Source organism: Antechinus flavipes, chromosome 1 (assembly GCF_016432865.1).
Source record: "Antechinus flavipes isolate AdamAnt ecotype Samford, QLD, Australia chromosome 1, AdamAnt_v2, whole genome shotgun sequence".
In the NCBI taxonomy this organism is placed as follows: Eukaryota; Metazoa; Chordata; class Mammalia; order Dasyuromorphia; family Dasyuridae; genus Antechinus; species Antechinus flavipes.
The window spans coordinates 349,140,945-349,163,460 of record NC_067398.1 but is presented as its reverse complement, the minus strand read 5'-3'; the positions used below and the strand labels follow the sequence as shown (position 1 = coordinate 349,163,460).

Sequence of the window (22,516 nt, the reverse complement as noted above, 5' to 3'; positions counted from 1 at the left end):
TCTTTCAAAATCTTATCTTTTTCACTTGGGGCTCAGCTAGTTTTCTTAGAGGCCTATCTCTCTCCTTGGTTCCATAAGCTTGAGCTCTTCAGCTACATCCAAAGAAAGAACACTGGGAAATGAATGTGAACTATTTGCATTTTTGTTTTTCTTCCCGGGTTATTTTTACCTTCTGAATCCAATTCTCCCTGTGCAACAAGAGAACTGTTTGGTTCTGCAAACATATACTGTATCTAGGATATACTGCAACATATCTAACATATATAGGACTGCTTGCCATCTAGGGGAGGGTGTGGAGGGAGGGAGGGAGGGGAAAAAATCGGAACAAAAGTGAGTGCAAGGGATAATGGTGTAAAAAAAAATTACCCTGGCATAGATTCTGTCAATATAAAGTTATTATAAAATAAGATAAAATATATAATTTTTAAAAAGTTTGAGCTCCTGCCTCCAGTCCTTTGCTTTCTCTGCCTCTGCCAGCTTCTCTCCGAATCTAACGGTTTTGTGCTTCAGCCTCACCATAGCAAGGGTAAAAGATGAAATGAATCTGTCTCAGCCTCTGAAAGCTTCTAAGTGCACTTGTCTTTTCTGGCCCTGAGAGCTTCTAGCTTATATGCTATACATTGAGTACAAACCAATCATTATATCACTAGGAAACTACTGTTTGTTGTAGGATTAAATCAGTGCTAAACTAAATTTAACCATTGTCTCCTCAATTCCACTTAGTACCTTGTTTCAAGTTTTGGCTCATAACATCTCCTTATAGGATTAAATCAATCATACTAAACCATGCTAAATTAGATAACTTTTGTTTCTGTCAATTCCACTGACTTAGCACCTTGTAAGAATCTTTTGTTTCAAGTTCAGAGTTCTGGCCCATAACAAGGGGGATGATATAGATAAATATCAAGAAAAGAGACTAAGTCAGGTAGGAGACTTAGTAAGTAGGAGATAAATCTAGAGAGAGCCATGACATAAAAACATAGAGAGGACAGGGTATTCAGGTGGAGATGATGTCAAAATAGTGTCAAAAGTTACCAAGAGGTAAAAATAATGAAATTGGAAAGAATTTCATTATATTTGTCAGTTACAAGATCTTTGGTTACTTTGAAGAGGGCAGTTTCAGTTGAATCATGTAGAAGGCTTAGAAGCCATGAAGGGAAGGGGAAATGAAAGCACATAGCATATACAGCTTGCTCAAGAATCTAGCCAAGAAAGAGAGGAAAAATAATTAGCAGCGATGATCTGACTATGCAACATTTTTAAAGCATAAAGAATATGTCAATGTGTTTGTGGGCAGCAGGAAAGAGACAGTAGATAAGAAGAGAGTTGAGAATGGAGATGTTAGTAAGGAACAATCTGCTGGAGAAAATGCATGGATTCAAGGGTACATGTAGAAAGTGATTGCCTTGCATGAGGAGAAGAGACATGTCTTCAAATCAGAGTAGAAGTGAAGCAGATTGTGGGGGAAGAGATTTGAATAATGCAAGATAAGGAAAAGAGAAGAAGCTTTCATTAAACATTAAAATTTAATGTTCATTAAATATTATACATTGTGTGTATATGTGTTTATGCATGCATGTGTGTGGGTGTGTATGTGTGAGGATGAATACATATGTGAAATATGAGGCAAGATTTTAATAAGAAGTGCTAGGGGGCAGCTAGATAGCCCAGTGGATAGAATACCAGTCCTGAAATCAGGAGGACCTGAGTTCAAATCCACCCTCAGACACTAAACACTTCCTTGATGTGTGACCCTAGACAAGTCACTTAACCTCAATTGCCTCAGCAAAAATAAATAAATAAGGGTTTGAGGAAATTAAAATAGTTGCTATGATGAGTGGGAATAATTTAGGGAGGTATAAAAGGATTGCCTTGCTGCAGTGAGGGCCCAGTTAAGAACATGTTAAATAATTGTGTAATAGACCCAATTAATATGGTTTCATGATTTTCCTCAGCCCTCTTCAGAAATATATGAATGGAGCAGAGGTTAGTAGTGAAAGTAATCCAGAGTTTAGTCATGAGGCATAATCAGATGTTATCAGTGATAGGAGAAGGGGGCAAGGAAAAGGTCAAGATAAAGAAAGGAATATATTGTGGCCAGTACATGGGTAATGACATGAGAAAGAATTGAGGCTTGGGGGAATGGCGGTAAGAATGAGGATAGTTAGAAATGATGAAAGATTATGATGAAATTCATTTCAGAGTTCTTAGATATAGAGATCGAATGGTCATGATTAATGGCAAGCTCAAGGGTATGACCATCTGCATGTAACTCAGGTAATATCAAAGAACAGTTCAAAGGAATTATGCTGAATGTGGGCCTAGAAAGTCAGAGTATTTGAGATAGTGTCAATATATACACTGAAGTCTTCTAGTTTTAGGGAAGTAGTTGGGTAAAGAGAAAGACTGTGAGTCAGGCACTGAGCTGTATTTAAACAATATAATGTATCCAAGCTTCAGTTTCCTTTACTGACACTTGGATTTGGTGGGGGAAATGTGTGTATGATGTAATTATGAGTTGTTATGATGATGATGGTGTTAGCTAAGAGAGAAACAAAGAAACTGAGGCAAAAAGGGAGTAAAAAGAGAAAGAAGAAGGGAAGAAGGAGAAAGAGCTAAAGAGAATGATATAATGAAAAGCTTGTAGGATTTGGGAGTACAAGGACCTAAGTTCTAATGGAATACTCATCTCTGTACTTTCTGTCTGTGAAAATGAAATAATAATACCTGACTTGATTACCTCACAGGAACATTGCAGGAATACTTTGAAAAAATATAAAAGGAACATGGTCTAAAAATAAAGAATTATTATTATTGAATAGATTGATGTACACTTTTTTATATTAGGGCAGTTTATAAATAATGTCCTAGAAATAACAAATGTATTTTAAATGTTTCAATAATTTGAGAGAGACTCTGAGCAATTCTCCTTTCTTGTTAGAATAGATGCTAAATTAATGTGTGTTGAATTGAATTGAACTGAATCAAATCTCCCCAAACCCTCAAGCAGATCATCCAGGTGTTGAGTCAAATTTTTGGTTTTGTAATGTACCAAAGTCACATCAAAATTAAATCATCTTAACTCACTACAAACTAACCTAGAGATGAACCCAGATTATTTAAAGAAATTGAAAGAAATGCTTTCACTACCTTACATCTGAGTAGGTACTGGGCTAAGGGAGATGGAAAAAGTCAGAATAAGGCAAATTTACACTTTTCATATGGTGCTGTCCAATTCCAAACTTTGAGCTTTTACTGTAAGCACATACAATTTCATCTGTCATAAATACATATCTGTGTATGTTGGAGAATCTTTTTAAGCCCTATTTTAAAATAGGCACATTTTTTAAAACAAAGCAATATTTATTAATTTTTTGGGAGGTGAGGGTGGCTGGGTGAGGCAATTGGAGTTGTGACTTGCCTCGATCACACAGATAATAAGTATTCAATGTCTAAGGTGGCATTCGAACTAAGGATCCTTCTGATTTCAGGACTGCTACTCTATCCACTGCATCATCTAGCTGCCCCCCAAAGCAAAGTTTTAAAAGTCTGTCTTTACAGCTGTATCCTCAGGAGCTGCCAGTTGCTAATCCAGACTCTGACAATAGTCCTCATCCTGTGGCACGTCATTGATTAAGGAGCAACAGAAGGAAAGTTACAAAATTTACAAAATCTGGGCAAGAATGATTTGTAAAACTAATTATTTAGCCTCTGAAGATGTTGTCTCCACTCCAAATGAAAGTCAACTTTGTAATATCCTTCTTAAATGCAATCTTCAAACATTTGGTACTGTTATTTTTATCTGAATGTTAAGCAATTGATTCAAGTTTCTAGCAAGGTCTGTCTTTGTCCTCTTGTTTTGATATGTTGGAGCCAGTGAAAGATTCTGGCAGAGCCTTGCCTTGTATCCTACTTTAACAAGGTGGGTCCATTTGCTTCTCCACAAATAAGTTTATCATACACACTTAGGCAGACACACATATCCACCAACTCATGAGAAAAAAAATTTTGTTTCTTTTCTGCCCCCTCAAGAAGAGAATACAGATGTAGGCAGCCGTGGAGAGTAAGAAGGTCATTGGCCAGGAGCCTGAGGGCACTGAATCAGGATCTTACAACTTCAGCAACTTCTAGCCGTTAGCCTCTGAGAATTCATTATGCATAGTCACAGATAGATTCAGGAAGACTGAGGGATGTTGATTTTTTGCATTCTGTTGAATGTTTTAAAAATATTTCGGATTCAAAATAGAATTCAGGCTATTTGTAAAAAACAGATCAGAATTTTCCCACCATCACATTGTTCTTGACTAATGATTGAAAAATATGTAAAAGAATGTATGCATGTATTTAAGAAGTTCTAGATGAGAGACTGCCTCCTCCTAATAAAGATTAGCATCTGTTCTGCACCTAAGTCTTAGGAAAATATCTGGGGCTCTAAGAGATTAAATGATTTATCTAGGATCACAGAACCTTAAGATAGAATTTGAACCTGTGTCTTCCTAAACAGGAAGCCAGTTCTCTAGCTGCTGTACCATACTCTGCTTTACAACAATATTTGTTGTTGTGTTATAGTGGTGATGGTGTTTCAGTCAGGTCCAACTCTTCATGACCCCATTTGGGGTTTTCTTGGCAAAGATACTGGAATACTTTTCCATTTCCTTCTCCAGATCATTTTACAGATGAGGATACTGAGACAAACAGAGTGAGGTCACTTGCCCAGGGTCACACAGCTAGTAAATGTCTGAGACTGGATTTGAATTCAGATCCTCCTCACTACAAAGCAGTCTGCCCTCTTACATCAATTTAAGTTCATCTAATGCAAATACTTGCTAACTAAGCAGCCTTTTCTTCAATCCTAGGAAGCATGAGAAGCAAAATGCTATACTTGCTAATTTGCTAACTATATACTCCTCAGTCTGTTTTTTTCCCCTTAGTCTTGACGTTTTACATGTGTGTGGGTGGGGGTGGGTGGGGGAGTTTGCCCTTTATTTCCATATTCTTTTGACTTTTTAATAATACATTTGTGAAGAGAGATACATCAGGGAAGTAATTATTGACAGCAAGCACTAAGCAAGGTTTAGGAATGATTTGTACAGATGACCAGTGGCTTTGGATCAGGGACTACCAGTGTATTCCTAGCCTGTGAGAAATTAGAAAGATTTCAGGGCTGCTTTTGTGGGTGAGGTATCTGGTAGCTTCAAAAGGCTATTAGGGAAGTATAGAACATATTGATTTGTTCTTGTTTCTCTGCAGTTTGCTGAACATTAAGTCTTTAACGTTTTTCTCTTAAATGAAATATATGTATTGACCACTAAATGTGATCTGACAGGACCAACATTTACCTGTACCCACACTGTCTAAACACCTTATTAAAAGCACAAATACAGCATTATCTGATGAATAATCAATATCAGTATGAAAATTGAGGGGCCTATGGCTAATCCAATGGAACATGAATTGACAGAGTACCTTAGGCAATGTTTGCCAGGATATATTTGCCCAGTTTTAGATACGAGGTGATAATCATCAAACAATATTTATTCAGCATTCTCAGGATAAATGACACAGACCTGGAATTATACAATGGATAAGGAGGATGAAGAGAGGTCCTGAGATTTACCTAAAAAGAAACCGAGAAGAAAAAGCAAAATGCTCCCACAGACATGGGCTCTCCTCTCAATACTTTGACTAGCTCTGTATGAAGATTCTAGGTAAATGAACAATTTAAATAGTGTGGATCTCAATTTCTTCAGCTGTTAAAACAGGCATTTAAAGTTATTTGTTATTCTAGTCACCTCTACTAGATGATGTTCATGAGGAAAAAGACATTTGGAAATGTCATGACTACTATCCAATTCAATTTGACCAACTTTTATTAAATACCTATAGAAGACAATAGCCTCTTGCCATTCAAGTTGGAGAATGTATTGTCCAATACAGAATATAATGAAAGATTGGATTTTATTCAATATACAGAGACTTGAACACCAGGAATAGAGGAAGGCAGGGAAGTGGATTAACTAAGCTTCCAGAATCTGATTTTATCAATTTTATTATATTTATTTGTCTTTTTCATATGTGCATGCATATATACTTTTAAATATCAATCAATAATAATGTGATGGTGAGAAAGTTCTGACCTGTGTTCTACAAGTAATATCAGTTTTATTTTTAAATCTTCAACAAAATGCAAAAAGAACACCAATAGGCCTCAGTCCTCCTGAGTCTATCTGTGACTTTTTATGTTTAATGGTCTCTCTTTTTTTCTTAAATAAGTTTTTTATTTTCAAAACACATGCAAATATAGCCTCCAACATTCATCCTTACAAAGCCCCATGTTTCAAGTTTTTCTCCCTCCTCTCCTCCCACCCATCCTCCAGATATCAAGTAATCCAATATAGATTAAACATATGAAATTCTTCTATACATATTTCCACATTTATCATGCTGCATAAGAAAAATCAAGAAAGATCAAAAAGGAAAAAATGAGGGGAAAAAGGAAGCAAACAACAACAACAAAATGAAAATACTATGTTGTGCTCTATATTCAGTTTCCACAGTCCTCTCTCTGGATGCAGATAGCTCTCTCCATCACAAGTCCTTTGGAATTGGTCTGCATCACCTCGTTGTTGAAAAGAACCACGTCCATCCCAATTGATGATACATAATCCTTGCCACTGTGTAAAATCTTCTTTTAGTTCTACTCAGTTCACTTCTATCAGTTCATGCAAGTTTTTCCACGCCTTTCTGAAATCATCCTGATGATCAATTCTTATAGAATAATAATATTGCAAAATACATGTAGACCATAACTTATCCAGCCATTCCCCAACTGATGAGCATCCACTCAGTTTCCAGTTCCTTGACACTACAAAAAAGACAGCTACATTTTTGCACATATGAATCCTTTCCCCTTTTTATGATATCTTTAGAATACAGACCCTGTAGAGATACTGCTGTATTAAAGGGTATGCACAGTTTAATAGCCCTTTAGACTTAGTTCCAAGTAGCTTTCCAGAATAGTTGGATCAGTTCACAACTCTATCAACTATGTTTTAGTGGCCAGGTTTTCCCTGCTTGTCCCCCCCCAACATTTATCATTATCTTTTCCTGTCTTTTTAGCCAATCTGACAGGTATGTAGTGGTACTTCTTAATTGTCTTAATTTTAATTCCTCTAATCAATAGTAATTTAGAGCATTTTTCATAATTAGAAATGGTTTTGATTTCTTCATCTGAAAACTGAAAAACCTTAATGGTTTCTCTTAATGGTTTCAGAACAAGGAAGGCTGAGTTGTTGATCATCCCATTGAACCAAATGACCTATTGAAAATGTATATATAATATGCTCCTCTTACCTTCTTGAGGCACAATTTCTCTGGAAGTTCACTCCACCCCTGGAATATGGTTTCCCCTTATTGAGCAAACCTTTCTCCTTCAAGAGTGAGGCTTACTTTTCAATATCTTCAGTAACAAATGGTTTCAGCCAAAGTCACAAAAATAAAAGTAAAAATGCCTCCTCTTCACTCTTTCATTTTCTATTGTTCCTATCAGCTTACAATTCAGTCAGCTAGAAGGCTTAGTATGTCCCAAGTACTGTCCTACTAAGTGCTGGGCATATAAAGAAAGATACAAAATGGTCTCTGCTACCAAAGAGCTTATATCCTAATAATGGAAGTTTCAATCTATTTCAAATTGTATTTCCAGGAGTATCTAATCCTGAATTAATCACCAAGCTTGTACTTTTCTTTACTGATCCTCCTCCTTTACCCTAAAAGCTACAAGCCCCAGCCTACCTCATTTGAACAAAATTTCTCATCTGTGGAAAGAAGAATTCACTTCCTTCCTCATCCTTTCATGTAAATACTTTGGTACTATGTAAAGTACAACAGCAATTCTAATGTGTTGGTTGATGATTTTACTGAAAGTAAAAATCCTTGGGAATTAAAGCAACATTTAAGAGAAAATCAAGGAACAGAAAGGGAAAAATTGACTATTTTTCCCTATGATGTGGCCGTACTCATTCAGTCATCAAGGCTAGGTAGCAATTGAGGCAAAGAATCTTCTCTTTCACTTAGTCCAAAAAAAATTAAATAAATGAAGGAATCTTGGAAGGGAAGACCCTCAGGTTTTCTGACCAAAGCAGAAGTGACTGCTATTTAGATTCAATCTGAATCAATCAGTACTCAAACAATGGAATTCACCATCTTGCACCCTAATCAGCTCTAGGCTGGCAATATATAATGATTTTCACCAAGTAGTCTCTGATTGTGATTTGCCCTGATCATTCTTCCATTCCAAGGTGGCATCTCTGCACTATCTGTACATTACCTCCTTGAATTTTCTCCTTCCTAATTCCTTGGATGCTTTGACATCTCCTGCTTTTTTGTATACACACAGTTCCATTTTCCAAAGTTTGGGGAGGGAGAGAGAACTGAAGAGGCAAGATGTCAGTGAATACTTGCCTCTGAGTCTTTCTGCCCTCTTTTGTAGGCTGGCAACTAAGCCAGATCTACTTATGGGTAAAATTTCAGACCCTATTCCTTGTTTTGAACCATTCCATTTTATTCTGATGTCAAGAAGACTATGTCTGATCACCAATGTGTGAATGGAAACACTAGTTTCCTCTAGTTGCCACTAGGAAAAGTCTGAGTGAAGAAAGAATAGCAAAACTTTGGGAAAAATAGAATAGCATCCATCAATTATTCTGGGTTTCACTGTTAAATCATCTTAATCTCATGATAGTAACTAAAATATTTATTTGGGAAATTGTTACTCTTGAATAAAGAGATTCTAAAATCCTGGCTCTTAATGTTGCTTTTGATCCAAGTGATAACACACATCATTGCTTTCTCCATTGATTTAAACTATGGGCATGCATAGAATATGGCCTAGAAATAAATCTGTCACACTTGGACATAGTTGGTCTATATTCTATGGGTCATGTACTCTTGATCATATCAATGTTTCTTGGAACATAACTTCCTTTTGGCCTTGAATCACCCTGGGATAGCTTCATTTTGATCCTCTGTCTCCACTGAATGAGCTTGAGCATGTGTTTGTAATAAACGTGCCCTCTTGTTTTTTGCTTAATGTTTCACATGTACTGAGTATTTTAACTTTTCCAGGCTCCTTTGCTAATAGACTGAATAGTACTGGTTTAGAGCATGAGTTCATTAAGAAATTATCATGAATACTTCCAAACCAGAATCAACAAAAATTTATTAAGTGCCTAATTCCCCTGTGCTAAGTTTGGCTAAAAGAAGATTGCATAGATTTAGTTCCTGCCTTTTTGGAACTTAACGTATTAGGGAGGGAAGCATTCATAACTCAATGTGCTAGGCACATCAACCTCAGTATTAATACATTAAAAGCATCCAAGTATATCTCATAAGTTATTTATGCCAACTCAAGGTCAAGGATAAGTATATTTTAAGGGCAGAAGGGAAAGGTAATATAATAGTATTTTAATACCATAAGGATCTTTAACTTCATCAAGAAGTACTCGTTCCATGAATGTAGATTGTAAGTTTTCTATAACTTAATAAGTGGTTTTCATGTGATGATATGTCCAAAAGTCTATCATTTTATGGCCAGCCTAATTATGAGTCCTCTCAACTTAGCTCAGACAATCAGTATCTGGCATGTAGCCAATCATCTGGTATTGTATATACATGTATATACACATCTGGTATGTGTGTATGTATATATACATATGTGTACATGCACACATATGCATGTGTATAGATATTTGTACATATACATATATGTGCATATATACAGACAAATATATACAAAAATATCTATATCTATGCAAATACATTTCCAAATACAAGAGGTTTCCCAGATTTCCATGCAATCTCAGGAGAAATGAAGGAAGGCAGGTTGGGAAGAAATGGACTTTATGTAGTGAGCATCAAGAAGAATATAGACAATAGTTATATAGTATGGCCAAGCATGGATGGTTGTATTCTGCATAGCTGGAGAGAACTTCCAATAAAATAAGACCATAGGGTAACCAGAGTATTTGAATATAGCCAAATACAAGAATAGTATCAGAATACTACATCACCTTAATAAAGAACTTTAAGCTTTTCAAAGTATGCTTATTTTTTCTCCAGATCTACCCAACATTCCTTGGATAATTTTTTTGGGTAATAATTCCTCCATTGGATAAATTAGGAAGCTGAAACCCCCCAAAGGTCATGTGATTCACCTAAAATCATGTAAAAATGGGTGGGAGTGGTCACCTCCATGATGTTTTTCTTAGATCACTGGTATGCAAACTTCTTGAGATCAGGAATTACTTCATTATTCTCTTTATATCTCTAGTACCAAGCACAATATCTGATATATAGTAGGAACTTACTAAATATTTCCTATAATATGTTTCAAATGACAGAGAAGTCATATGATAAGAGAAAGTCATCAACTTTTTTCTGATCAATAAAAACTACATCATTACTAATCAGTGAATATTAAATTATCATTGTCCTCATCTGTGTGAAGTGAGAAAGGATAACATTGAACCCAGGATTTATCAGGCACACAGTGTTTTGACACACAGTAGAAACTTAATAAATGCTTACTAACTGAACTGGTGACTTCTTTATATTTTTCCAGTATATTCCTTACAAAAATGAACTACAAATAATAACTTGAGAAGGCCTAGTAATTTCTATGCACTGGTGAGGGAGGAACTATTTATTTTGGGAATTTAGACTCTATTCTTGTGTGACCTTTTGTACACCTACATAATTATTTAAATACTAGTAAGATTGTCCATCCTTAAATTGACTTGCCTTCTTGGAAAACTAACCCTACTGTCAATTCTAGTTAGTAACAATTTTTCTTTTGTTTGGGCCCTATAAATTTATCAGTGTATAGAACTTTTAATGCAGAAACTCCTACCAATGCATATAGATAACTTCTTTGCAATTATTAATCTTAGAGAGTTGTCTGGGGGAACTGAAGTATTAGGTAATTTGTTCATGGTCATATAATGAATATATCTGGTAGACAAGTCTTGACCCCCAGTTTTCCTGACTCAAGGCTCAGTTCTCTAATCACTCCATCTCTTGGGGATTTCTTATCTCCCATAACACTTATAAGATAAGTACACATATTACAGATGTGGAATCTGAGTCCAAGAGAGGCTAAGTGATTCATTGTAACATAAAATGTCTAGTTTGTGTCTAAGGAGGGATTTGAAATGCAAGAGGGATTTGAACAAATGCCATTTGTTTAAAAATAAAAGTCAAAGTCTGATTCTTTTTGTACAGCAAAGTAACTGTATAGACATATATTGTAAATATATAAAGATATATATTGTATTTAACTTATACTTTAACATATTTTACATATATTGGTCAACCTGCCATCTAGGGGAAGGGGTAGAGGGAAGGAGGGGAAAAATTGGAACAAAAGGTTTTGCACTTATCAATGCTGAAAAATTACCCATGCATATATCTTATAAATAAAAAGCTATAATAAAAAAATAAAAAATATAAAAAAAGATTTAGTAAATTTGGAATAATGCATATTAAGTGTGTCATTGAAGGGAAATTTTCAGATCAACTAGCTCCTACAAGTAAATGTGTTCTAAAAAAATAAAAAAGGAAATTAATAAGAAAAAATAAAAATAAAAAGTCAAACAGTATTGAAGAATCAATCTTGGGGGGAGGGGGGGAAGTTCCACTTTAATATTATAATCCAACTGTGAATTTTAAAACTAAGATTTTAGATATCTATTGATAATCCCGTTGTTATCACTTTGAGAAAAGTGATCTTTTCCCTAGTTCCCAGAGATTCAGGGACCCACACAATAATGATGAATCTTTTTAGTATGGCCTATTTCCAGAGCAAGGGTGGAAGGAAAATGAATGGTGGCTTTGGAAGAAAGGACCCGAAAAAAAGGGGGGGAGGAGAATTCTTATTTGTACAAACTTAGACTGTAATTTCCCCTAATTTTCCATCTCCTTCCCTCCTCCCAATTATAAAGCCACCTTCCATCACAAAGAAATGAAGTTGGAAGCCTGGTTATTGACAGGTGGGCAGTTTGCACGATAAAGTTTAACAGTTTACATCCCTATGTATGGCTTCATCTATGCTGTCGATGGATCCCTCACTTGGTTTATAGGTACTTATGCATACATTGATTCTTCTTCTTTTCTTTCCCTTCAAGCATGCAAACGCAAAGAGCAAGAACCAAACAAAGACAGGAACAATTCCCAGAAGAAATCCCGCCTGGTTTTCACCGACCTCCAACGCCGAACACTCTTCGCTATCTTCAAGGAGAACAAACGCCCGTCCAAAGAGATGCAGATCACCATTTCTCAGCAGCTGGGGCTGGAACTCACCACAGTCAGTAACTTCTTCATGAATGCCCGACGTCGCAGCTTGGAGAAATGGCAGGACGATTTAAGTACGGGGGGATCCTCATCAACCTCCAGCACTTGTACCAAAGCATGACTGAAAGAATCTAAATTGGGCACAAGTCAACTATAAAAGGAAAAAAACAACAACGAAGACAACAACAAAAGGAAAAAGACACAGGATTCTTAGCTGGGGCCCTTCACTGGTGATTTGAAAGCACAATTCTCTCAAAAAAGAAATTTCTATTCTAGCTGTAATCATAGGACATGTGTTCTTTTTTTATGGCTATGGAGTCTAAGTGCAAGCTAAAAAATTAGTCTCTTCCACAAAAATACTATTCTCTAAGCATGCTAAGCATACCGGAAACCCAAATGGGTCTCTCCTAAAAAGCCAATTAATTCCAATGTGGTTTCAGCCACATGTAGATTGCTTTAAAATAAAACAATCTAACACAAAGTCTTACTAGTCTCTTACAAAGTTCCCATGAATATCAGTGGGAATCTGGTCTATGTGAGGAATTCCAAATCTGGGATTCCCAGATGATTTAGTTAAGAGGAGATTGTAGGAATATTTATGACCTCATTTGCTTTCCAAATGCTTAGCTTCCTCTCACTACAATATACCAAAGTTCACAGCCATAACTAGAGAAACCTAAAAATGATAATTACTGAGCACAAACCTTAAATGTGGAAATCAAATCCAAGAACCTGTTTTTCCAACTCAGGCATCTTTTCACCAAATGGTTTAGGAGCTTTTAGGTCGATCCAGTTGACAGTCTTTTTTCCCTTACCTCCAGAAAGTCTCATATGGTTATGGATCGGTTAAAACAAAATCCATTCACTTGAGCTCAAAGTATCAAGCACAAAGATGATAACTATAGAAATAAGCAAGGTTCTGGATTCACTGCATCTGTATTGTCAAGACATTGATTCTGAAGTCATTAGTGGATAGCAAGGGAACAAGGATGGCTTCAAGCACATTTTGCAGTTTGCCACCAATTCTGTGTTTGTACATGATGCAGACACCCACTCAGGAGGCCAATTTAACTGCTATGGTACATGGAGCAAATGCAACATATTAAAAGATCTAGATTTTTTTAGATCATTAGTATATCCTCCTTGGTTATTGGCCATCTAGTCCCACCTATTGTGCATTGTTACCACGATATTCATTTCATTATTACTGTTTCGGATTTTGTTGCTATTTCATACATTCTTTTGGTGGGGTCCCTCAATGTTTGCTGACCTTGGGGGAAATTCCAACAACCAACCAACATGTCATCCCAATACTATTGTTCATAACTTTTTTCATCTGAATCCCAAGCCTCTTTCATTGTTCAATCATCCCTGTATAACGACTGATTAAATCTGGAGAAAACACAGCACACCAAAGAAGCAGAGTCCTGCAAACCAAAGACATTTCTTACTTGCCATTTTCTAGCCTAAAAATACTGTGATTACTTTTAGAAATCAGAATGCCTCTGCAACTCCAAATGGCACTCAGCTCTTGCATTTGGCTGGCCCTTTGGGTAAGCAGTATGGCAATGCCGAGAACATTAGCCAAGTCACACGGGAAGGGTTAACCACAATGGCTGTCCTTGGTGGTGATCAGCTTCCAAATGAGGCCTACAGTCCTTCTCCTGGAGATTGTGATGGTCACAATGTGCATATTTACCAGTGAATGGCCCCTGGAGAGCATCATTGGAGTGTTCAAAAGCAAGCCAAACACTGCAGTGATTCTTTAAAGACACTTGAGACTTTTTTATGTATTACTTAATCGAAACCAAAGAAACTTTTCTGCACCTACTTCTGCAACAAATAAAAACTGTTCCATTAAAGATGAATAACTAAGTAAAAAAAATGAATGCTAAATGAAAAACAACAAAGAAGGAAAAACAATGTTGTGCGACACATTGTGTCTGGACAGACCTCTTAGGACATTTTTCGGAAGCAGATTTCAAAGAAAGGGTTGAAACAGGAATGGAAACAAAGAAAAGCCTCCATTGGCTGCTGCTTCATTTGACAACTCACTTGGTAATCTTAAAGTTGAAGATTGTCTTTAATTTGTGCCTATGCAGTTTTTCAAAAGAATAAGGAACAGAGCAACGGAAACCTCAACAGCTACAATACCAAAGATGAGGATTTCTCACACCTTTTGTTTCAGTTCATTATCTCTTCTTGCACGGCTAAAATGCTAATAGCATCATTGATTTGTGTAAAGGTAATCAATTCTGTTTCTTTGAGCAACAAAAGAAAAGGGTCATTTATTTTATTTTATTTCCTTTTTTGCCTTTATTGTCTCTACCCCAGCATGGAATCTTTCCAAAGGTACCACAGACTCCAAGTGTAAGATGTTGGGATACTTAACTAATCTCTCTTCTCCATCCAGGGAATGTGGGAGAAGAGATTGTCACTTGAATGTTTTTTGCTTGACCACCTAAAATTCGTTCCTGATATCAGAGCCTTATCATCAGGGGAGTGAAGGGGGACACTGTGCTGGGCAAATCTTTTCCCCTTCTACAATACCAAAGAGTTTGCCATTATGATAGCTTTGTCTCCATGTAGTTGCTACATCTAAACAGGGCTCATTTCAGAAAACATGTAAAATTTATTGTGATTTCTACTTTTCTATTAGCTTTTAAAATCATCTATAAAGCTGCATTTCTAAGCGGAAATATATATTCCTATATATGTATTAAAGTATATATGTTTTATATATGTGTTGTTTACATAACACATATATACATATATATAGCATGTCCCAAAAGTCTTTGTGCAGTTTTGTGCTTTTATAGCTTTAAACGGCACAAAGGCTTTTGGGATATTCTGTATATATGCATACATACATATATGTAGACAAAACTAACTTGATATCCATGAGATCCACAAAATATTGCTGTCAAAAAGTGACATGTTGTTATTGCTGTATGTTCTATTTGTTAAGTATACACACTTCAGAATTGTACTCATTTTCCATGCCATTCCAAAGGCAAAGAACCACTCTAGATATATGGTATTTAGAGATGAAATGTCCAGGCTTATATCCACCAAATATAACTCTATCCTGCAACAAATGCACCATTTGCAGAGGAGTGAATATGATGTTCTAAATCTCCACCCCCAACCCAGGTTACTGCTATAAGTCCTAGGTCCTACTCAGGATTGACCTAATAATAATAAGAAGCCCATCATATAATTATCAGGAAATATTTAATAGAGCTTCCCCATTTTGTTACCAAAGATGAAAATCCCTCTCAAAAAGAAAATTCACCCCATCATTGTTTTTCCTCAAGGAAATTTCATATTCTTATAGTCGTCTCCAACACATGTGGTTTTTAGACATGTTGATATGACTTCTAGTTGGTTAAAATCCAACCTTGCTTTGACAGGCAAATCAGTCCCTCAGGGGGTGATTATAGAACTATATCTAAAGCCTGGATATAACCACAGTCAATTTGGAAGATTGGGGAGGAAAGGTCATGATATTTTCCACAACAGGAAAAAACAAACCAAAGTTTAAAGAGATATGTGTCTGGAACTTCCTATTGGAGAATTCTGTCTGCCCAAGATATCTTCTCCAACTCTCAACTATGGAAGTTTCTTTCAAATTGAGTGACTTCAGATGTGGAGTGGAAGTTATGTTCTAGCAAGACAGTCTTCCAGCTTCCATTTTCAAAATTCTTCATCACCTAAATGGATATCAATTAATTCCCTTTAATTAAACAATTCTGTCATGTTTGAAACCATTTTAATTCATTCTTTCACTTAACAAGCATTTATTTTCTCCATTCTTCCTCTTCCTTCCTCAATGAAAAAGAAAAACAAAATACTCATAGCAAATATTCAAAGTCAAACAAAACAAATTCTTGTATTGACCATGTCCAAAAATGGCAACAAACATTTGATAAATATCTGCTATAGTCAAGATATTTTGTCAACCTCATTTCATTTCCTCCTCAACCCTCCAAGGTACTGAGAAAAGAAAGTATTCCAGGCAAGAAAATATTCAACATACAGGATGAAAAAAGCAAATTTTCCCTTAGCCATGTTCCCCCTCAAATCAAAGTAGTCTACCTTTTCCCAGAAAATGGTTTAAAGGACTACTGCTTCTTGGAATGGAAAAGTCTTAGCAAACACCTGAACATCATGAGTGATTGTTATCTTCAAAAGATGTCCAGCCTAAAGAAAAAAATTTTTGGATAATCTTGTGAACAAAAGACAAGACTTTATCTTAGAGTACCAGTCATATATATCTCCAATTTCTCTTGTGCTTGGGGAAAGGTTATACTATGTAAGAAAACAAGAATGTCACTCCATACTTTTAGCAAAATCTTGCACAATCTGAGATTTTTGCTCTTAAAAGAGATTATGAACATATAGCTTTCAAAATTTCAAGCTTCTTTCTATCAAACATTTCATGGAGCCCAGACAGATTAACTGACTTGATCATAGTCAAATAGGCAGTAAATTATAGATCCAGGATTGATATCCAGAACATCCCATTCCAAATCCAGTTCTCTTTCCACTTACCAAACTAACCCTTAGCTAAACTCTAAAGTATAACCTATAGTCTATAGGAAAAAAAGGAAAAAAAACAAGTATTTATGACCTGGAAAGGTTATGGAAGTCCATTTTCTTCTATTTTCAAATTTGATGATTTCTAAGAAAATTACTTAATAATTGCACCTATTTTCTATTTAGTGCTCATCCCTTTACTCATAGAAAACTCACCAACACAACACAATAGCATAAGGACTGCATGAAGTAGGGATTTCACACCAAATTTTATACTCCAGTGTTGCATGAAATATATAGGTTATCAGCTGTGGAGTTGGGGGAGGAGAGAGATAAAGGAGGAAATATGCCCTGAGGCTACAAATTTTGAAATTTAGTAGTCATTAAATAATGAAAAATATCTCTAACTTAAAATAATGGCCCCAAAGTAAATATTCCCCAAATCTGGGAGATGTTATTTGTTTTGTGCTATTATAGAAGGCATTGGTAGTTACCATCTAATAAATATATGTCCACAGCAACATAATGCAAAGATATGATGCATAGATGAAACCATTCTGTAATCCTCTTGATTTCTGTATATTCATTTGAATTTGAGTGGTTTGAATGTAGTAAGGAAATTGTAACTTAAAATACATCCTTCTAGCTCATATTTTCAAAATTCACCCCCTACATTGATTTCCTTTTATTTTTTTCCTGATAGGAGTATTAATTTTACAATTCATGGGCTTTGCCTCATTATTTAGTTCATTCTTAGCATTTTCCCCCACTTTGCTGCAAATGTGTGCTGGGAAAATGCAATCTAACTTCCATTTAATCAAAGAAAAACATAAGAAAGAAGGTAAATTTTTTGTGTGTCTCTTTATCATCACTAAAATCAAACAATGATTTCCAGAGCCAAATTAAATACCATTTAGATTCCCTATCTTTCCCTCCTTCCAATAAGTGCAAGTACCTGAAAGCTGACTATGTTGAAAACATAATGAAAACCCTGGAAACAATTCATCACCTTAGAAACTCTAAGTGGGATTATAGTGGGGTCTGATTTGGCTAGGTCACCAAAATTTGTACCTGTGCTCAGTTTTGGTTTTTTAGAAGATTGTAATAATCTTAAAGTCTTTTTTTTAACATATTGGCTACTGGAAAGATTACAAAAATAAAAAAGATGAATTCTAATGATGTATAAGAGTAACAAGACACCTTGAAAAGTGGGGAAAGGAAGTGGCCCATATATACAACAGCTTTGCAGATTACCACCACAGTTTGAAGCAGGCTAGAAGTAGAAAAAAATAGATTTATTTTGTCATTCTGTGTAGCCTAGGCTTCATCACTTTAGTAGGAAAGGGAAATCTGGTAGGCTCATAGCATTTTGGCATTTACCTGCAATGACGGAAAACTACACTAGTATTGTACTAGTCTTTCAGTCTATGATGAATACTCTATAAGAACAGATAATTGTAGTTATAAACAAAATCCTAAGTTAAAGAGATAGGTTCTCAGAGTTGGACAAGACCTTGGAGGGAATCTAAGTCCAATTTTGACCTTAGTTTGAAGTTCTCTCCACTGGTACAAGAATTCTTTAACAAATGAAGAAGGATTTGTCCTATATTGCAAAGTAAATCCCATGTTATTTGAGATCCTGGATGAAGAAGCATGTATGTTCTCATCATGGTGAATTGCCATCACAAATATCTATTCCTCTACAGGAAAAAAAATTCTTTTTTTTCCTTTTTCCGGGAAATCCTTGGACATCCATTCAGTATGCTTAGGGAAGAATTATATTGAATCCAAATTAATAGTACAATCATGCTGAGTCTCGTATTAATGGACAACGGAAAAAAAACTATAAAGATTGCTACTTCCAATGACCTGAATCCTATAGGGGAGCCATAGTTTCATGAGGTTTGAAACCACTCACCCATGAAACTACTCAAATCCCAGTTTTTACTATCTTTGACAAATAGAAGCAGGTTAAATCAAAAATTCAAGATTTCCTTCTAGCTTTTTAAGATAAGTCCATTAAATCTAACCAGTTTGTTGTCTTTCTGTGAAGGAAAAATGGTTCTTGTATGTCCCTGCAAGATTGGACTTCTTGCTTTTTTGGTCATTCACTTCATCAAAATCTTCCATTTCGTTATCTTTTACAATAGGATTCTTTCCATAGCACTGATATTGGTAAATGAGTCTTCTCGAAATCATATACAATTGGTATGGTTGAATGTAGATAGACTATACATAATAAGAATATATTGTCATATATGTCCATCAAATATGTAACTTCATGGCAGCAACACATTGTCACATTAAAGTATCAGCACTGCATGTGTTTAGGTGTATACCTACATGCATAAATATATTGTGTGACGACCTTCAAAATAGTATTTCATATGTCGTTGGTACATCTACCATGTGCATTTTTTCCATTTATTTATTGTAACATTGAAAACCAAAGTGCAAAAAATCCAAACCAAATCAGAACTCCAAGTCCCAGCATCTTTTGTGTGTATCCTTGGAGATACTTTCATTTGGGCACATCTAAGATGAATTCAACTTGCAAGAAACCTTGAATATTGTTTAATCATCTGTGAAGGAATGAAGAATGTGGTTGATTATTTCGGTTGAATAGCTTTATTCTGGATCTTTCTTAACTAAAGCTAATTCCAAAGACCCAGGAAAGGATGAAACCAGCAAAGCAAAGCTCAAACCAAGCTAGAGAAAGGACTCTCATTTCTGAGGGTCAGGACAGCAATGACATAGCTCTGGGGAGGTTGTGCTAGCTATGGGGCAAAGGGAGGGAGGGAGGGAATTGGTAATTTTTTTTCTTCCTTGTCACAACATCTTAAGTATTTTTTAAAGAAAGTAAGAAAGCTTTATAGGTAACATTTGCTGACTTTACATTAATTAAGGGGATCTGAAAGTGTTGTAAAGTTTTGTTTAAAAATTGAAACTTAAAAAAAGGTTTAAAATTTCCTTTTGTTTCCAAGACATATTTGGGTTATGACCCTATAGGCTAGCTACCAATAATGTAATTAATTTATTTAATTAGTTTCTAGACCAAAAATGTATAGAATTTTTTCTTGATTATTTAATTCATCCTTAATTAGCTTTGATTTTATATGTTGTACTTATTTATCAAAATCTAGAAGGGTAGCAAATGCATCAGAGATGCAGATTTTTTTTAATGAGAAAACTGAAGGTTAGTTTGCTTTATAAAGCAGCCAAATTCTGTTACAGACAGGAAAGAAATATCGGTTACATTTTTAAAATTTTAAACATTTGAGGGGTTTTTTCCTTTTATTAATTTTCTGTCAATTGTTTAAATATCAACAATTAAATTATTTAACTTGAGCTCGCAACCCCACCTGGTCCAATGGTGAGCTTCACCTTTAATTATTGTGGCCCATGAAGCCTTCATAATGTATTTTATTTATTTAACTTATTCCATGCCTGCTACAGGCACACTTGTATAGTTTATATTTTTTATTTAAGATAACAGAAAGCACTACATTTTCTTTGCTGTCAGAACAACAGAGCGAATTTCATGGACAAGCAATGACTCTTCAACCTGAACCCATGCATTCAGAAATAAAAGCCAGGACTTGACTTCATTGGCCTGGACTTTGGAGCTTCTACAACATAAACTAGGGGTGGGAATGGGGGAGGGAGGGAGGGAATCCAAAACAAAACCAAAAAAATCATGACGAGCAAAAAGAGAGAAACCCTTCCACTAGCTGCTTCCAAGAATGAACTCTGTGTGTAAAATCACCAACAACCAAAAAACAAAACAAAACAAAAAAACAACAAAAAAAAGAGGAAAAAAGAGAAAACAAAAGAAAAAAACTTTCTATTTCTAGTGAGAACCAAAGAAGGCTACCTCACTGACTTTTTCCATTTGTAATTTTAATCGTGTTGATGATACCAAAGATACCAAAGATTTCTTTCTCTGTGCGGTCTGCATTTTGCTTGTGCTCTTTTATAGTTTGAACTCTTCTCTCTGACGTATGGTGTGTACAGCCACAGCTCAGATATCCCAAAGAAGTAAATACTTAGGCAATGGTGGCTGCTGACTCAGGAAGGAATGTTTTCTGTGTTTCTCTTGTTTGTTTGCTGCCCATCAAGAAATGTGGTCCAAGCGTCCGAGACACAATTTCAGGTAATACTTCAATTGGATTCAAATGAACTTCTTGAATAAATTTGGAACCAAATTAGTGGGATGGTGTAGGAGAGGACTGGTTGGGAATAGACATCTATTCCATTTCTATCATCCCCAATGCTGCTTCATAATTATATGGGTACAGATTTTAATTATTTTCCCTCAGAAAATCAAACCATAAAATGTTTGAGCTGGAAAGGAGAGAATATCTATACTCACTTTACATAATTTTAATAGGAAAAGATAGTGCCCTCTGAAAAAGCCCAGAGGAGATAAGGGATCTATATACTTGGTGTTACAAATAATTTAATAGCAGGATTTAGCACATACTTTTGCATTACTCCAGTCCACTCTCCTATTTGCCCCTACTTTTTATATAAACCAAAAAGGAAGATGACTCAATAATTACCAAAAATTGGAAGGTAGAAATCATTCAACATTGAGAATGGATTATTAGTATTGCTTATTCAATATATTCACCCTCCAAAAAAATTGTGGGCATATTCAGGTAGTCACTATATGAGATGGCAAACATAATTAGATGCTCAAGGAAATCTTCTTTCATGACAATAATATTCCCATGTCTATAAAGCCAGAGTTTGATTTTAATTAGATTACTTGTGTTGATCAAACTACTTGGATAAATGCTATTTTCCCTTGTATTGCCTATTGTCTATCGCCCCACAGGATTAAAAAGGACAGAGTAAGGAGTAGTATTTGGCCTTTTCAATTTAGTGGATTTTTGCTGTTATTAGATAGTCAAGATAAAATAAAGTTGGGTGACACGATAAGAAAATATTCCTTTCTCCCATGCATTTTTCTCACATTTTTAGTGCATTTCAGTACCAGACCTGACCCAACATTTCTTAGGATGGATATGCTAAGAAGAGCTCTCTCTATATAAAGAGTTAAAATTTCAAAATAGCATGCCAACTTAAGAAATGATTACTTAACAGTTGCCGCTTTCATTAAATTAATTAGCTTTCTTTTTGGTTTCTTTTCATCTCCATTAAATGATTAAATTGCTATTAAGCTCCATTCATCAAAGTGGGCTTGTATGTAAGCTAGTGTAGCCATCCATAGCTTTCAACCAAATAGGTTTTAGACACATTCAGAGATGGTTGCAGTCTATAAGTTTATGTATTGAGTAATAATGTGATGCACTTTCATATAGTATGGAGGCTTTGAGCTCTTAGAGGGGACTTTTAGTTAGATATAGTAGGAAAGCAAACACCTGATAGTTCACCAATCTCACACATATAAACATACACTCCAGGTATGATATAGACTTGGCAGAAGACATTAAAGAAAATAACAGAATGCAGAAGCCACCATTCAGTCCGATGTACCCATTATTTTTTTTTTTGCTTCTAGGCAAATTGTCCTGATAATTTTGCAATTTATTCTCCTCCCTTTCTTCATCTGGGATGGGTCTCTCTTATCTTAAAGTAGGCAATCATGAACCAGACAGCAAGGCCT

General features: G+C 35.5%; 1 protein-coding gene across 1 annotated transcript in view; it reads left to right on the top strand.

Moving 5' to 3' along the window:
- Positions 1 to 19,697, top strand: part of ONECUT2 (one cut homeobox 2) — a 65,436-nt gene extending 45,739 nt beyond the window's left edge. The window contains exon 2 of the mRNA XM_051969583.1: positions 12,180 to 19,697. Within this exon, the coding sequence (XP_051825543.1) occupies positions 12,180 to 12,466 (287 nt within the window). The 3' untranslated portion in view covers positions 12,467 to 19,697. The remainder of the gene's footprint in view (positions 1 to 12,179) is intronic.
- Positions 19,698 to 22,516: the final 2,819 nt, after the last annotated feature.